The sequence below is a fragment of the Sus scrofa genome, chromosome X (genome assembly GCF_054392235.1).
Source record: "Sus scrofa isolate SSC_HxYL_T2T_F1_AM1 chromosome X, Sscrofa_HxYL_maternal_Yorkshire_Landrace_v2.0, whole genome shotgun sequence".
Lineage (NCBI taxonomy): Eukaryota > Metazoa > Chordata > Mammalia > Artiodactyla > Suidae > Sus > Sus scrofa.
Window position 1 is genome coordinate 116,848,088 of NC_139401.1, and position 12,831 is coordinate 116,860,918.

General features: G+C 54.7%; 1 protein-coding gene across 4 annotated transcripts in view; it reads right to left on the reverse strand.

Annotated features, from left to right (window-relative positions):
* Positions 1–12,831, reverse strand: part of ELF4 (E74 like ETS transcription factor 4) — a 41,352-nt gene that overhangs the window by 2,944 nt on the left and 25,577 nt on the right. For all 4 annotated transcript variants that reach the window (XM_003135369.5, XM_005673902.4, XM_005673900.4 and 1 more), the window contains 7 exons: positions 10,893–11,172; positions 6,500–6,671; positions 5,992–6,084; positions 3,418–3,609; positions 2,560–2,643; positions 2,292–2,484; positions 938–1,318 (listed from right to left, as the gene is read on the reverse strand). In XM_003135369.5, coding sequence (XP_003135417.2) covers positions 938–1,318; positions 2,292–2,484; positions 2,560–2,643; positions 3,418–3,609; positions 5,992–6,084; positions 6,500–6,671; positions 10,893–10,964 — 1,187 coding nt within the window. In that variant the 5' untranslated portion in view covers positions 10,965–11,172. The remainder of the gene's footprint in view (positions 1–937; positions 1,319–2,291; positions 2,485–2,559; positions 2,644–3,417; positions 3,610–5,991; positions 6,085–6,499; positions 6,672–10,892; positions 11,173–12,831) is intronic.

The window sequence follows — 12,831 nt, forward strand, 5'->3', positions numbered from 1 at the left end:
GGCCGGCAGCTGCAGCTTGGATTCGATCCCTAGCCTGGGAACCTCCATGTGCCTCAGGTGCAGCCCAAAAAAGCAATAATATAAAATAAATTTCTCGCCACACTTGCAGCATGTGGAAGTTCCCAGGCCAGGGATGGAACCCAGGCTGCAGCTGCAGTCTGCACCACTGCTGCGGCAACACTGGATCCTTAACCGGCTGTGCCACAAGGGAACTTCTGAGGAAGGATCATTCTAAATGGTTGGCATGCAAGGTTTCACTTAATCTTCCAATCAGACCACGAGTTGAATGATAAGATCAACAATCTGATTCTACTGCTTGAGGAAACAGGCACAGAGAGGTTAGGCAACTTGCCCTAAGACCACACAGCTAGTAACAGGGACACAAATGGGCTTCCTGACTCCAGAGCTCGTGATCATCACCGCTCCACTCTACTGCCTTCCCTCCTCAGAAGAGCATCCCCATGGCCCACACCAGTGCGGTAACAGGTACACACATATGAACAGACAAAGCCCAAACTTCTCAGGGAAAACCGGAGGCACCTTCGTGTGGACAAGAAGCAATGGGAGCTTTCCGGGCGGGCTTGGAGGCCGGCATCTCCGTAACGTTCTCTGTTGCCTCTTTTCTGGAGTGGAGGAGGCGTGGCGGGATGGCCTAGGGGCGGAGGCTCCTGGGGGAGCACTCTGGGGTCACAGGAACAGCCCCAGCTGGTGATAGAAGCCCCCCTGGTCAAGTAAGTGCTGGCTTGGCCATCACTTTGGTGTGTGAGCGCGGGCAAGTCACTTTTCCTCGTTTAACCCACAAGTGTCCCACTGGTTTCCTGGGGATGGTGCGAGGGTCCCAGGAGACTGGAGACACTGCAGAGCTTTGCAAGCAGCTGAAACCGCCTCCCATCACGAGCTACTACGGGAAGACTCGCCACGACTTGGGCGCCCTCACCTCACAGCTTTGGTGAGCTTGGCCTGGCTCTCTGGCGGAGAGACAAGCACGGTAGAGGTAGTGGGCATCTCCTCGTCTGGGGACGGTCCCGATTCCAGGCTGGCGGATGGCTGCAGGCCGACGTGCTGCTGCACCTTTGGCTTTTCCCACGAGGTGCCGCCCTTACCCGGCGGGGCAGCCCGGGAGGAGACCCTGGCGCTGGCTCTCCGGGTGCTGCCAGCAGAGGACGTGGAGGGGGTGGAGGCCTGAGGGGAGGCGGCTGTAACTTCGCTTCTCTCGTCCTCGTCTTCAATCACCACCAGGTCCTTGGGCATCTCCTTAAACTGGTACACCAGCCTCTGACCTTCCACTTTGGCAAGGATGCCTCTTTGGTAGTAATATCTGCGGCACACAGGGCAGAGAGGAGGCAGTGAGCCGGGGACACACCGTGCCTCTGGGGCAGGGCACGCCCGAGGCCAGCGCTGGGGGAGTCAGACAGGAGCCCAAGGGCCAGGGAGTTGGTAGGGCCAACTCTTTTTTTTTTCTTTTTCCTTTTAGGGCCACACCCACGGCATATGGAGGTTCCCAGGTTAGGGGTCCAATCAGAGCTGTAGCCACCGGCCTATGCCAGAGCCACAGCAATGCCAGATCCAAGCCGCGTCTGTGACCTACACCACAGCTCACGGCAACGCCGGATCCTCAACCCACGGAGCGAGACCAGGGATCGAACCCGAGTCCTCATGGATACTAGTCGGGTTTGTTAACTGCTGAGCCACACTGGGAACCCCAGGTAGGGCCAGCTCTTGAACTTGGAAGTCTTTTATGAAATTTCTGCCATCTCTCCCTGGTGACTCAGAGGGTCCCAAAAATGTGATTTCAAGTGCCAACCTCCATCCTGCTTCGGAGCAGAGGACAGGGGTGCGTGAAGGATGGGAGGGGTGGGTGAGGGGGGTTCGGCGGTCCCCTAGCCTGAGAGACCAACTGTGGGCAAGCCAGGCCCACTTCCTGGGCCCCTGGCTTGCAGCATGTGAAGAAAGCCTTTCTTGGGGATGGGAGGCCCTCAAATTCTCTTTCCCATCTAAAGAGAGAGAAAGAGAGGACAGAAATGCAGGAGGAAGGGGCTGTTCCTCCCAGACGGGCCCTGGGAAATGGGGTGGCAGGGCAAGCAAGCTGGAAAGTCACAGCAATTCCCGCCTCAGAAGGGCAGCTCGGGGACCCACGCCAGAGGAGCGAGGTATTTACATGTAACCCAGACAGAGCCCAGCGCTTTCAGGGAAAAGTGGAGGCCCCTTAGCGAGAGGACTCCTGGGACCGAGGGAGGAGCTCGGTGACTCTTCAGGGCCGGACTCGGTGCCCCCGCCCCCATAGCTCCTACCTTAGCGCCCGCCCCATTGTCTCGTAGTTCATGTCAGGCTTGTTCTTCTGCTTCCCCCACAGCTTGGACACGGCTTTGGAATCCACTAGCTTGAAGATGCCTTTCTCTCTCTGGGTCCACTTGATGTACTTGGGGCAGGTGTTCCTATCTTGCAGAAGGGCGAGGAGGAACTCCCATAGGTAGATGGTGCTGCCTGCAGAGTGGCGGGCGGTGAGCAGGCGGCCCGGCCCCCGGCTCCTTTCCCACCTCACCTGCTTCCCAGCCGTACCTTTGCCGTCCTTGGACTTCTTCCGTATGGGGATGCTGGGGTCGGTGACGGGTGAGGTACTGCGGTTGCCCTTGGTCTTCCGGACTGTGGGGGGAAGGGGAGAGCGGCATGCGGCTGGGCCCGGGGAGTGAGGCCGGGCAAGCTCCCAGGAGCTCACCAAGTTGGGCGCCACGAGGCAGGCGGGGAGGAGCCGGGGTCGCTCTCCACAGGCACAGCCCTCGGGTACCTGCACCTGCCCAATGGCCTGCCCTCACTTTCAGGCCCCAAAGGTAAAGCAGAGCACGGCTGCGACGATGTGGGGCAAGGGACCTCTTGCCAATGAGCCACCTTTAGAGGAACGGAGTGCGCCTTGCCTAATTTTTGAAACAAAAAGGCAGCCTCGAGGTGCGACCGTGGTGCAGATCAGTGTGGCACTGGGCTTTGGTTGCCACACTGACACGGCAGTGCCACCAGCCATCGCCTGAGTAAATCAGTGACGCCGGGGCTTGGGAAAGCCCGAAGTCCTGTCCCACACACCGCCTCAGCTCCCCGAGCGCCGAGAAGGAAGATCAGTGCACAGTATGAGGCAGAGGCCCCCGGGCTGATCCCTGGTGTCTGAACACCCAGCATGGGGTTCGACCCACTGGGATCAGTGGCCTTTCTACAAGAGTCGACGCATCTGCTGGCCAGGTGGGAGTGGCCTGGGAAAGGCCAGGCTTTGAGCGGGCCACCTGATGAGGCCCAGCTTTGCCAAAGGGAGGACTTCCCGCCCATCGCTGCCACACCAGACTGCCTCCTGTTCCAGTGTCTCTGAACCTTCCCACACTCAGCCCCCGCCTCCCGCCCACCCCTTGAAGAAACTCTCCCTCTCTTTCTTACTCCTCTTCTTCGATTTTCCAGTCTTCTTGGCACTGTCTTCTCTGGGGACCTTCTCCTTCAGACAGTGCTCCTCCTGGTCACCAGTGTCACCAGCCCTGTTCAGGGCGTCGGGCTCAGAGACAGGAAACAGGTAGTTGGGCAGCGTGACGGCTGGAGCGGGCTCTGGGTCTGGAAGCATTTCGGAGGTGCTGACTGCAAGAAGAAAGGCCTGAGGTGGCGGGGCCCAGAGCACGGGGGGAGCATGGTCTCCCGGTGCTCCAGACAGCGGTGGGCTCCGGGGGAGGCCGAGGCGCCATTGCCCACAGCCCCAGACACAGGATACACCTGAAAATGCCTCGTGTGTCTCACAACACGCGCAGAGGAAACATCTGCAGAGCTGTGGGCATGAGCTGGCGCCAATCACGGCGGCCACATGTATGTATAACCCACGGCTGGTGGTGGGGAGGTCCCAGCCCCAGGGAAAGGGGCCACCTTGATTGAGTCATTCACTCATTTTACAACTGGAAGGCCCTTTGATAGCACTTAGGCCAAATCCTCTGCTTTCCTGATGAAGAAACTGAGACCCAGAGATGGCAGGACGTGTACCCAAGGTCACACAGCAAGTTGGTCACAATGCCTGGTGCATATAGACATTCAGTAGATATTTGTTGAGTCCTGAATGATGACAAAGTTGGGATTAGGAATGAGGATTCTGAACGTGCAGCTTCAGGGCTTTCTTTCCCCACCTCTGGAGTCACGGCAGGTGCCTGGGGGAGGAGCCTGCCTTGGGGGCCTTCGGAGGAGGTAGCCAACCTCCAAGAACAGGGAAGGGATGGGGAGGCTCCAAGTCTGGCCCATTTCTAAATGAACCACACCCTGCAGTCTTCCTGGGAGCTCAGCAAGAGAGTGTGTGTGGGGGGGGTCTGAAGTTACCCTGCCCAATAGTATTCAGCCTTGAAAAGAAAGGAAATTCTGGAGTTCCCATGTGACTCAATGGGTTAAGGATCTGGCATTGTCACTGCAGTGGCTTAGGTCACTGCTAAGACACAGGTTTAACCCTAGGCCCAGGAACTTCCACGTGCTGTGGGTGCAGGAAAAAAAAAAAAAAAAAAGAGTTCCCGTCGTGGCTCAGTGGAAATGAATCTGACTAGCATCCATGAGGACACAGGTTCAATCCCTGGCCTCAATTAGTGGGTTAAGGGTCCGGTGTTGCCATGAGCTGTGGTGTAGGTCACAGACGCGGCTCAGATCTGGTATTGCTGTGACTGTGGTGTAGGCCGGTGGCTACAGCTCTGATTCAACCTCCAGCCTGGAAACTTCCATATGCCACAGGTGCGCCCCTAAAAAGACAGAAAAAAAAAAATAGAAATTCTGGAGTTCCTGTCGTGGCGCAGTGGTTAACGAATCCGACTAGGAACCATGAGGTTGCAGGTTCAATCCCTGGCCTTGCTCAGTGGGTTAAGGATCCGGCGTTGCCGTGAGCTGTTGTGTAGGTTGCAGACGCAGCTTGGATCCCGAATTGCTGTGGCTCTGGTGTAGGCCGGTGGCTACAGCTCCGATTCAACCCCTAGCCTGGGAACCTCCATATGCCACGGGAGCGGCCCAAGAAATGGCAAAAAGACAAAAAGAAAAAAAAAATTCTGACACATGCTACACATGGACGGACCTCGAGGACATGATGTTAAGTGAAATAAGCTAGTCCTCAAAAAACAAGTACTGTATGATTCTACTTATCTGAGGTCCCTGGAGGAGTCCAAGTCATTGAGTCACTGGGACAGAAAGTAGCGTGGTGGTTGCCAGGGGCTGAGGGGAGGGGGAAACGGGGAGTGAGTGTTTAACGGGGACAGCGCTTCAGTTGCGCAAGATGCTAACAGTTCTGAGGGGATGGCAGGGATGCACAGCATAACAAATGTATTTAATACCACGGAACTGTACACGGACAAATGGATAAGCTGATCCACTTTATGCTAGGTGCCTTTTACTGGAATCTAAAAATTGGAAAAAAATGGACTTCCCGTTGTGGCTCAGCAGGTTACGAATCTGACTAGGAATCATGAGGATGCAGGTTCTATCCTTGGCCTCGCTCAGTGGGTTAAGGGTCCAGCGTGGCTGTGGCTGTGGTATAGGACGGCAGCTACATCTCTGACTTGACTCCTAGCCTGGCAACCTCCATATGCCGCGGGTGGGGCCCTAAAAAGACAAAAACAAATCAATAAATAAAATTGGAAAAAGAAACGCACCTTGGCCACCTTCTCCTTGTCCCCGGTGCCCTCCTGCCCCCTCCCATTCCAGTCCTGGCTCCAGAGCACGTTTACATGTATATGGGTGGATATGGTGACGTAAGCCTGCACACACATGTCCTGGAGAATCCAATACATGGATATGATTTAGATATTGTTTTCTTTTTTGGTGATGCCCATGGCATGTGGAAGTTCCTGGGCCAGGGATCAAACCCTCACCACAGTAACGACTGGGGCCACAGCAGTGACAGCGCTGGATCTTTAACCCGCTGAGCCACCAGGGAACTCCCCAGTGTGATATTCTTTAATGGGATTTCGTGTTGCCTCAAGATAAAGTGCCGGGATTCAGACTTACAGATCTGCTTCTCATCCAGGATGTCGCTGGGTGACTCGACGTTGAGCAAGACTTCAGTGGTTGACATGGTTTGTGAGGTTGCTTCATTGTCATCTGGTGCCAGGTTCCGTGGTTGGGGAAGAAGAAAAGTTCCCTCAGGGCATAGGGCAGTGGGTGCAGCTACAACCAGGGCCAGCCCAGAGGAAGGTGCTAAGGAGCCTGGGGACAGCCAGGAGGGGACCAGCATACCTCCCACTCTGGTTCTCCGCCTTTCTCTACACCACCCCAGCTGGTCTCCCCTCCTCGTTGTCCCCCACCATCTCAGAAGATCATAAATTCATTTAGATGGTTTCCTCCTCTATGAAGTGGTACCACCTTCTGCTTATCCTAATCACCCCATCTAATGTCCAACTGTTGGGGGCCTTGCCCTTAGCTGCATGGGGTCACCAGAAGCCACTGCGGACTACTGTTCCCTGCAGACAGAACCCCTTTCTCCTCTACACCTTCCCTACCCAGGAAGGAAACAGACCTGTCAGCAAAAAACTGCCCTCCAGGATCTGATCCTGTGTCATGCACAAGGTCCCATCCGTTATGATGCCATTGTGAACATCGTCCAGCTCCAGGCCTGAGTACAGATGCAGCAATTCCGGGTAGGGGACCTGCTCCACAATCACAGCTGGGAACACTGAGGGGTCTTCCAACTATGGAAAAGAGAGGGATCCAGTTCAAGGCCCACCGCCTCTCCCAGGAAGCCCTCCCTGCCAGAATCTGGCCCTTCTTGCAATTCCTAATTCTTGGATCCCTCAGGGGCTAGCCTTTGTAGGGCCTGACATTGCTCTGGGTCCAACCTCACCAGGTGAAGCTTTGAGTGGGTTCTGGATTCATAGAGATGGGTTAGCTCTGTACCACCTGCGCACAACCAAGGGCAGGCAGTTGTAACTGGTTTTAGTTATGGGTTAATCCGTGGCCAGGGGTAGTGCTCAGTGTATGAGGTCAGTGTGAAACGATCCATCAGTGGCAAAAGGTGAGGGGCCAAATATACACCCAACATGGAGATGGGTGCCAGGGTCAAGGGCACAGATTGTGAACATCTTAGGGCTCAGTCTGTGTTGATGACAGTGGGAATGAAGACAGAAGAACAGAGGCATTATGAGGTAGAAAGGTAAGGGCCTGGTCCCTGCCTGGATCGGGGACAGGGTTCCGGTTTCTGGCTTGATTCAGTGGTGCATGGGGACACTGTTCTTGTCAAGGGGAAACCCAGGAGGAGGAAGGATAGGTTTTGGAGAAAGATAAGGGGGACAGTGTCTGGATATGGGGAGTTTGAGGTGCCATTAAGGTATTTAAAATGAGAGTTCCGGTTGTGACTCGGTGGAAACGAATTTGACTAGTATCCATGAGGATGCAAGTTTGATCCCTGGCCTTGCTAGTGGGTTACGCAGCATATGGAGTTCCCAGGCCAGAGATCAGATGGGAGTCGGAGTTGTAACCTAAGCTGCAGCTGCGGCAATGCTGGATCCTTAACCCACTGTGGGGATCGAACCTGTATCCCAGCACTCACAAGATGCTGCCGATCCCGTTTCGAGACAATGGGAACTCCTGCTAATTCTTTCTTTATGAAAAAAGAGTGAGAATTCTCAGTTTTGTCTAATGTTCCTGAAGGATCCAGAAGAATAAAAATTGATGAAACTGCCTTTGGGTTTGGCTGCTGGGAAGTCACCCTGGCTGGACAGTTTCAGGGGAGTGTTGTGGTCCCAAGACACATGACAACAGATCTCAGGGAGGGTGGACGGAGGCAGGTGGGCATAGTGATCGAGGCCACAAAGTCTAGAGCTATTTGTCCAACACAGTAGCCACTAGCCACTGATGACTCTTTAAATGTAAATGTAGGAGTTTCCGTGGCTCAGCGGAAACAAATCTGACTAGCATCCATGAGGAAGTGGATTCGATCCTTGGCCTCGCTTAGTGGGTTAAGGATTCAGTGTTGCCGCAAGCTGTGGTGTAGGTTGCAGACGCGGCTCAGATCACGAGTTGCTGTGGCTGCGGCCTGGATCCTAGCTATAGATGCAACCTAAATAATGAGAACTTCAAAAGTTAGCTCTTTGGAGTTCCTGTCGTGGCTCAATGGAAACAAATCTGACCGGCATCCCTGAGGACGCAGGTTCGATCCCTGGCCCCGCTCGGTGGGGTAAGGATCTGGTGTTGCCATGAGCTGTGCTGTAGGTTACAGACGCACCTCGGATCTGGGGTTGCTGTGGCTCTGGTGTACGCCTGTGGCTACAGCTCTAATTTGACCCCTAGCCTGGGAACCTCCATATGCCTCGGGTTCGGCCCTAAAAAGACAAAAGACAAAAAAAAAAAAGGTTAGATTTTCAGTTGAGCTAGCCATAGTTCACATGGCCATATGGCCCCATACTGGACAGCACAAATCTAAAACACTTCCAGCATCTCAGAAAATTCTATTGTTCCAAAGGAGACAGTTTGGGGGATGGGAGGATGGGCTGGGGTTGTGGGATGGAAATCCTATAAAATTGGATTGTGATGATCATTGTACAACTATAAATGTAATAAATTCATTGAGTAATACAAAAAAAAAAAAAGGATTCTATTGGACTGGCTGATCTAGAGCCAGAGTGCCTGGGTTTGAAACCAAGTTCTACTATTCACGAGCAGTGTGACCTTGGGCAAGTTACCTAAACTTTCTGTGCATTGGTTTCTCATTTATAAATTGGGGTGATGATGTTATTTATTTATTTATTTTTTTGTCTTTTTGCCATTTCTTGGGCCGCTCCTGCAGCATATGGAGGTTCCCAGGCTAGGGGTCGAATCGGAGCTATAGCCACTAGCCCACGCCAGGGCTATATATATATATATATATATATATATATAAACAAACTATATATATAACATATATATATATAAAAGTTCCTGCTGTGGTCAGTGGGTTAAGAATCTGACTGCAGTACAGCATAAATTATCACAACCATGTAATTAACTATACTTCACTAAAACTTAAAAAAAAAAAAAAGAATCCGACTGCAGCAGCTTGGGTCACTGCAGAGGCTCAGGTTTGATCCCTGGCTCAACACAGTGGGTTAAGGATCCAGAGTTGCTGCAGCTGTGGTGTAGGTCACAGCTGTGGCTTGGATTCAGTCCCTGGCCTGGGAACTACCATATGCCAAGGGTGCGGCCATAGGGAAAAAAAAATACATATATATATGTATATTGCACTCTTTTGTATTCATAATGCATTTTGCAACAAAAAAAATGTTCCCTAAAAAGAGTGAGAGAAGGGAGGTGAAAAAGTAAACACAGAGGGTGGAAGTTACACTGGGGAGATGAAAAGAGCCAAGAGGTGGTATATTGAAGAAGGTGGACAGGAGGGAGGGAAGGCTTTCTCTTAGGGTTGAGGACACATGAGGATGTCCCAGGTTGAGGAGGAAGGTCTGGGAGTTCTGAAAGATACGCACGAGAGAGGAGATGATGGATGGTTTGATGGCTTGAAGGCCCACAGGAGGAAGAGCTTAAACATCAGGGTAGAAGTTACCCTTGGAAGGAAAAGGGACACTTCTTTCTCGACGGTCAGTGGAAAGGAAATAAGAATGGGTGATGTTATTGCTAAGAGGGAGAAGGGAGGGAAGCTGAGGGCGTCTTAGCTTTGAGCTTCACTGTGAATGGGACAAGAGGCGGCCTGAGGAGGGTGGAGGGGCAGGTGTGGTAAGAAGAGCTTCTGTGAAGAGCAGCCTTTATGAAGAACAGACATAATTGCTGAGTGGACTAGAAACAAGTGAAAAATAACTAGCAGCATCGAGGACCCAAGTAAGGTTAGATTTTTCTTTCCTTCCTCCAGGAGGCTAGGCAGCCCAGAGGGGCTGGCTAAAACTGAGCAACTTGAGGAAAGACCTAGCAGGACAGAAAGTACCATGTGCTCCAGGCCCACCAGGGGGCAGCCTTTGGCAGGCCGCTAGAGATGGGACAAGTTTTCCCATCCTCACAGGGATTGGGGAGACACCTCCAGCATGGCGAGTAGGCTGGGTGTCCTTAGACGTAATCCAGCTGGACTTCCTCTTGATGAAGATGGGGAGATGGCAGTCAAATAGGGTAGGGGACAGGACCTGCCTAGGTGACACTGTGGCCACACACACTGGGATCAGAACTCAGGACTCCAGACTCCTAATCTTCTGTTCCCTCTACCGCACCTGGCTGCCTCTTGTCCAGTGTGTGCAAGGAGGGGAGGGGAGGGGAGGGATGAGTGTGCCAGGACACCATCCAGTGGGTGCCTCTAAGGACCCCAGTGCGGGGCAAGGTATGGGACAGTGGGGGCACAGGTGCCAGAATTCTGTCCTATTTTCCAATTTCCTCCCACCAGAGTACCCTATTTCCAGTTTATCCTCAATCCTTAGATCACGACTGAAAAGATGGTTATGCAAGGGCCCCTCCACAAGGCTAAAGACATGAAGCTGAAGGTGCCAGGGGTTGGACCCTACCCTGCGGTACCAGCTGGCGGGGCTCAGTCCTGCTGTGGGGTTGTCCCAACACCTAGGTCTTGCTGCAACAAGTAGCAAAAAAAGCAAAAACAAAAACCCACACCTGGAGGTCAGTGTGCATTCAGCCCCTGTTGCTGACCGACAGCTCAGCTGGTACACTCAGCAGCTGCTTGGCACTGCGCGTGTCCCGCAAGTGCAAGTCGGCAAAACCAATGCGCTAAATGACCGCCCAAGGACTACTGACCGGCCACATGAGACTGGCTGGTGCACAGCCTGGCTAGCAAGCAGCCCCAGTGCCCTGAACCTAGTAGGTGCTTGATCAATATCTGCTCACTGGCTAGCCGGCTGGCCCGCTGGCGCACTGGCTGTCTGCCTGCCTGTCGGTGTCTACCTGATTGTCCAGGCCGGCTGACCAGGTTCTGTTCTCTGGGACCATACCTGGTGGATGTCATCCATTCCGTTGCTTGCAAACTCAAAGATCAGGTCACTGGGCTGCAGGGTAATAGCCATGCTGTCTTCTCAGAGAGCTGACTGCGGGATCCGCAGGGCCCTCTGGAGCTGCAGGGTTTCCTTGATGAGGAGGTGCTGTTCGGGTACCTTGGAGCCTAGAGCCTATACCCCGAGCCACAGTAAAATAGGGGTGTAGAGAGCTGGAGTAGGTGGTGGCCTAAGCCAGGTTCAAGGCTGCATGCTGGGCTGGGCCAAGCGCAGGAGCGACCTAGGGAGAAGGGAGAGATGGGGCAGCAGGTAAGTTGCCTTCCTTGAGCACTGTTCCCAGGACAGACTGCCAGAAGGGAGAGTGCTGACAGGGGAGATGGTGGGGGCAGAAGGGGGAGGGAGAAGAAAGGAGGCAGGGAAAGAAAGGAGGAAAAGGAGGAAGTTTACTGAGTGCCTCAGTGGGCGGGGCTGAGCCTGGTGCCAGTCTGGGTCACCAGCATCTGCATCTGAACTGGCCCCAAGATACACAGCCTCCCTCCCTCCCCCTGCTCCTCTGGTGAGAGAGACAGGAACTTCACAGGCTCTCTCTGCTCTGCAGATTAATCCCCAGGGTGCACTACTGGGGAAGGCAGGCACCCCCGTCTGGCCTCATGGATGGGCAGCAGCATGGAGAATCCCTACAGTTAATGCCCTTGTCTGGGGAAAGGATGTGTGTGACAGATTGGGGGTGGGGACATCTGGATGCTCTTCCAGACTCTGCCTGACTCAGTACCTTAGGAGCAGGGGTCACTGAGGGCTGAGGGGCAGAGTCTACAGAGGGAGAGACCTCTCGCTGCAGGGGATGTGTTGTGGGGCCAGCCTTTGGGGGGGGGGAAGGGACGCTCAGACTTGGCCACACCTCCGGAAAACCTGGCGACAGAGACAGGTGGGCCGTACGCCCTGTGCTCTCATCACCACCCAGCCACCACCACCGCCTGCCTGCCCGCCAGAGCCGATGGCCTCTGTGCCGTGTGTGTGTGTGGTTTGTGCTCTTGGTGCAGCTTTGCTTTCAGTTTCAAGACTGAACTGTCACCCTGGGAACTGGCGAGGAGAGCCCCAGTGGGGGGAGGGGCCCATGGAACCTTCCCCATCCTCTAGGGCCAGCTCAGGGCCCCCTTTTCCAGGAAATCTGTCTCCTGCAGCCCAAACGTCTTTCCTCTCCCTGCCTGAATGCCTGACACCTCAGGTGCTTGCAGGGCGCCCGGGCCTCCAATTGCTTCCTGTGCTCGCTGCCCTTATCTGCCCTCTGTGCCGCATCCAGGCCTGTGTCCCCAAGCCCCGGCACCCCTGCCTCGCCCCTCCTGCCAGCGCACTCAGCATCTCCGCCCCGAACTTTCAGGCTTCTCCACCTCCGAGTACCGCGGCTTTGACCCTGAGGGTTCTGCCTCTCGTGGTGGGTCTACGAACAGGCTGGTTCGATCACGCGCGCCCGCCTGAAGAACTGGCTCCACTCAGCGCGGGAGGAGCCACACATCTGACCCTCCTTGACGCTCCCTTGGCAGTGCCAGGGTGGCAGAACCTTCTCCCGGCTCGGAAAGAAAGGAGGAACTTCAGAGAGGGGCAAAGGGGAGGAAGGGGGGGACCACGGTGACCTCCCCGATGACCGCTCTCCCCCACAGGAGACACCCAGGCCTCTCCCACTTCCTTTCCGTTAGCCCACAGGGCTGGCTCCGCCCTCACCCCACCCCCACCCGCACCCCCACACCTTTCCACCCACCCCGACAAAAAACTTTGAGAAGTCGCTCCGCTCAACCTGGCAGGTCTGAGTGTCCCTTTGGGTGAATGAGAGGCTGAGCCCCGCGAGGACAGACCAGGGAAAGCGCGCTCCTCGCCGGCCTCGGACCACCCCCACCCCGCCCCACCCGCTCCACCTGCACGTGACCCGGACGCCGGTGGCCTC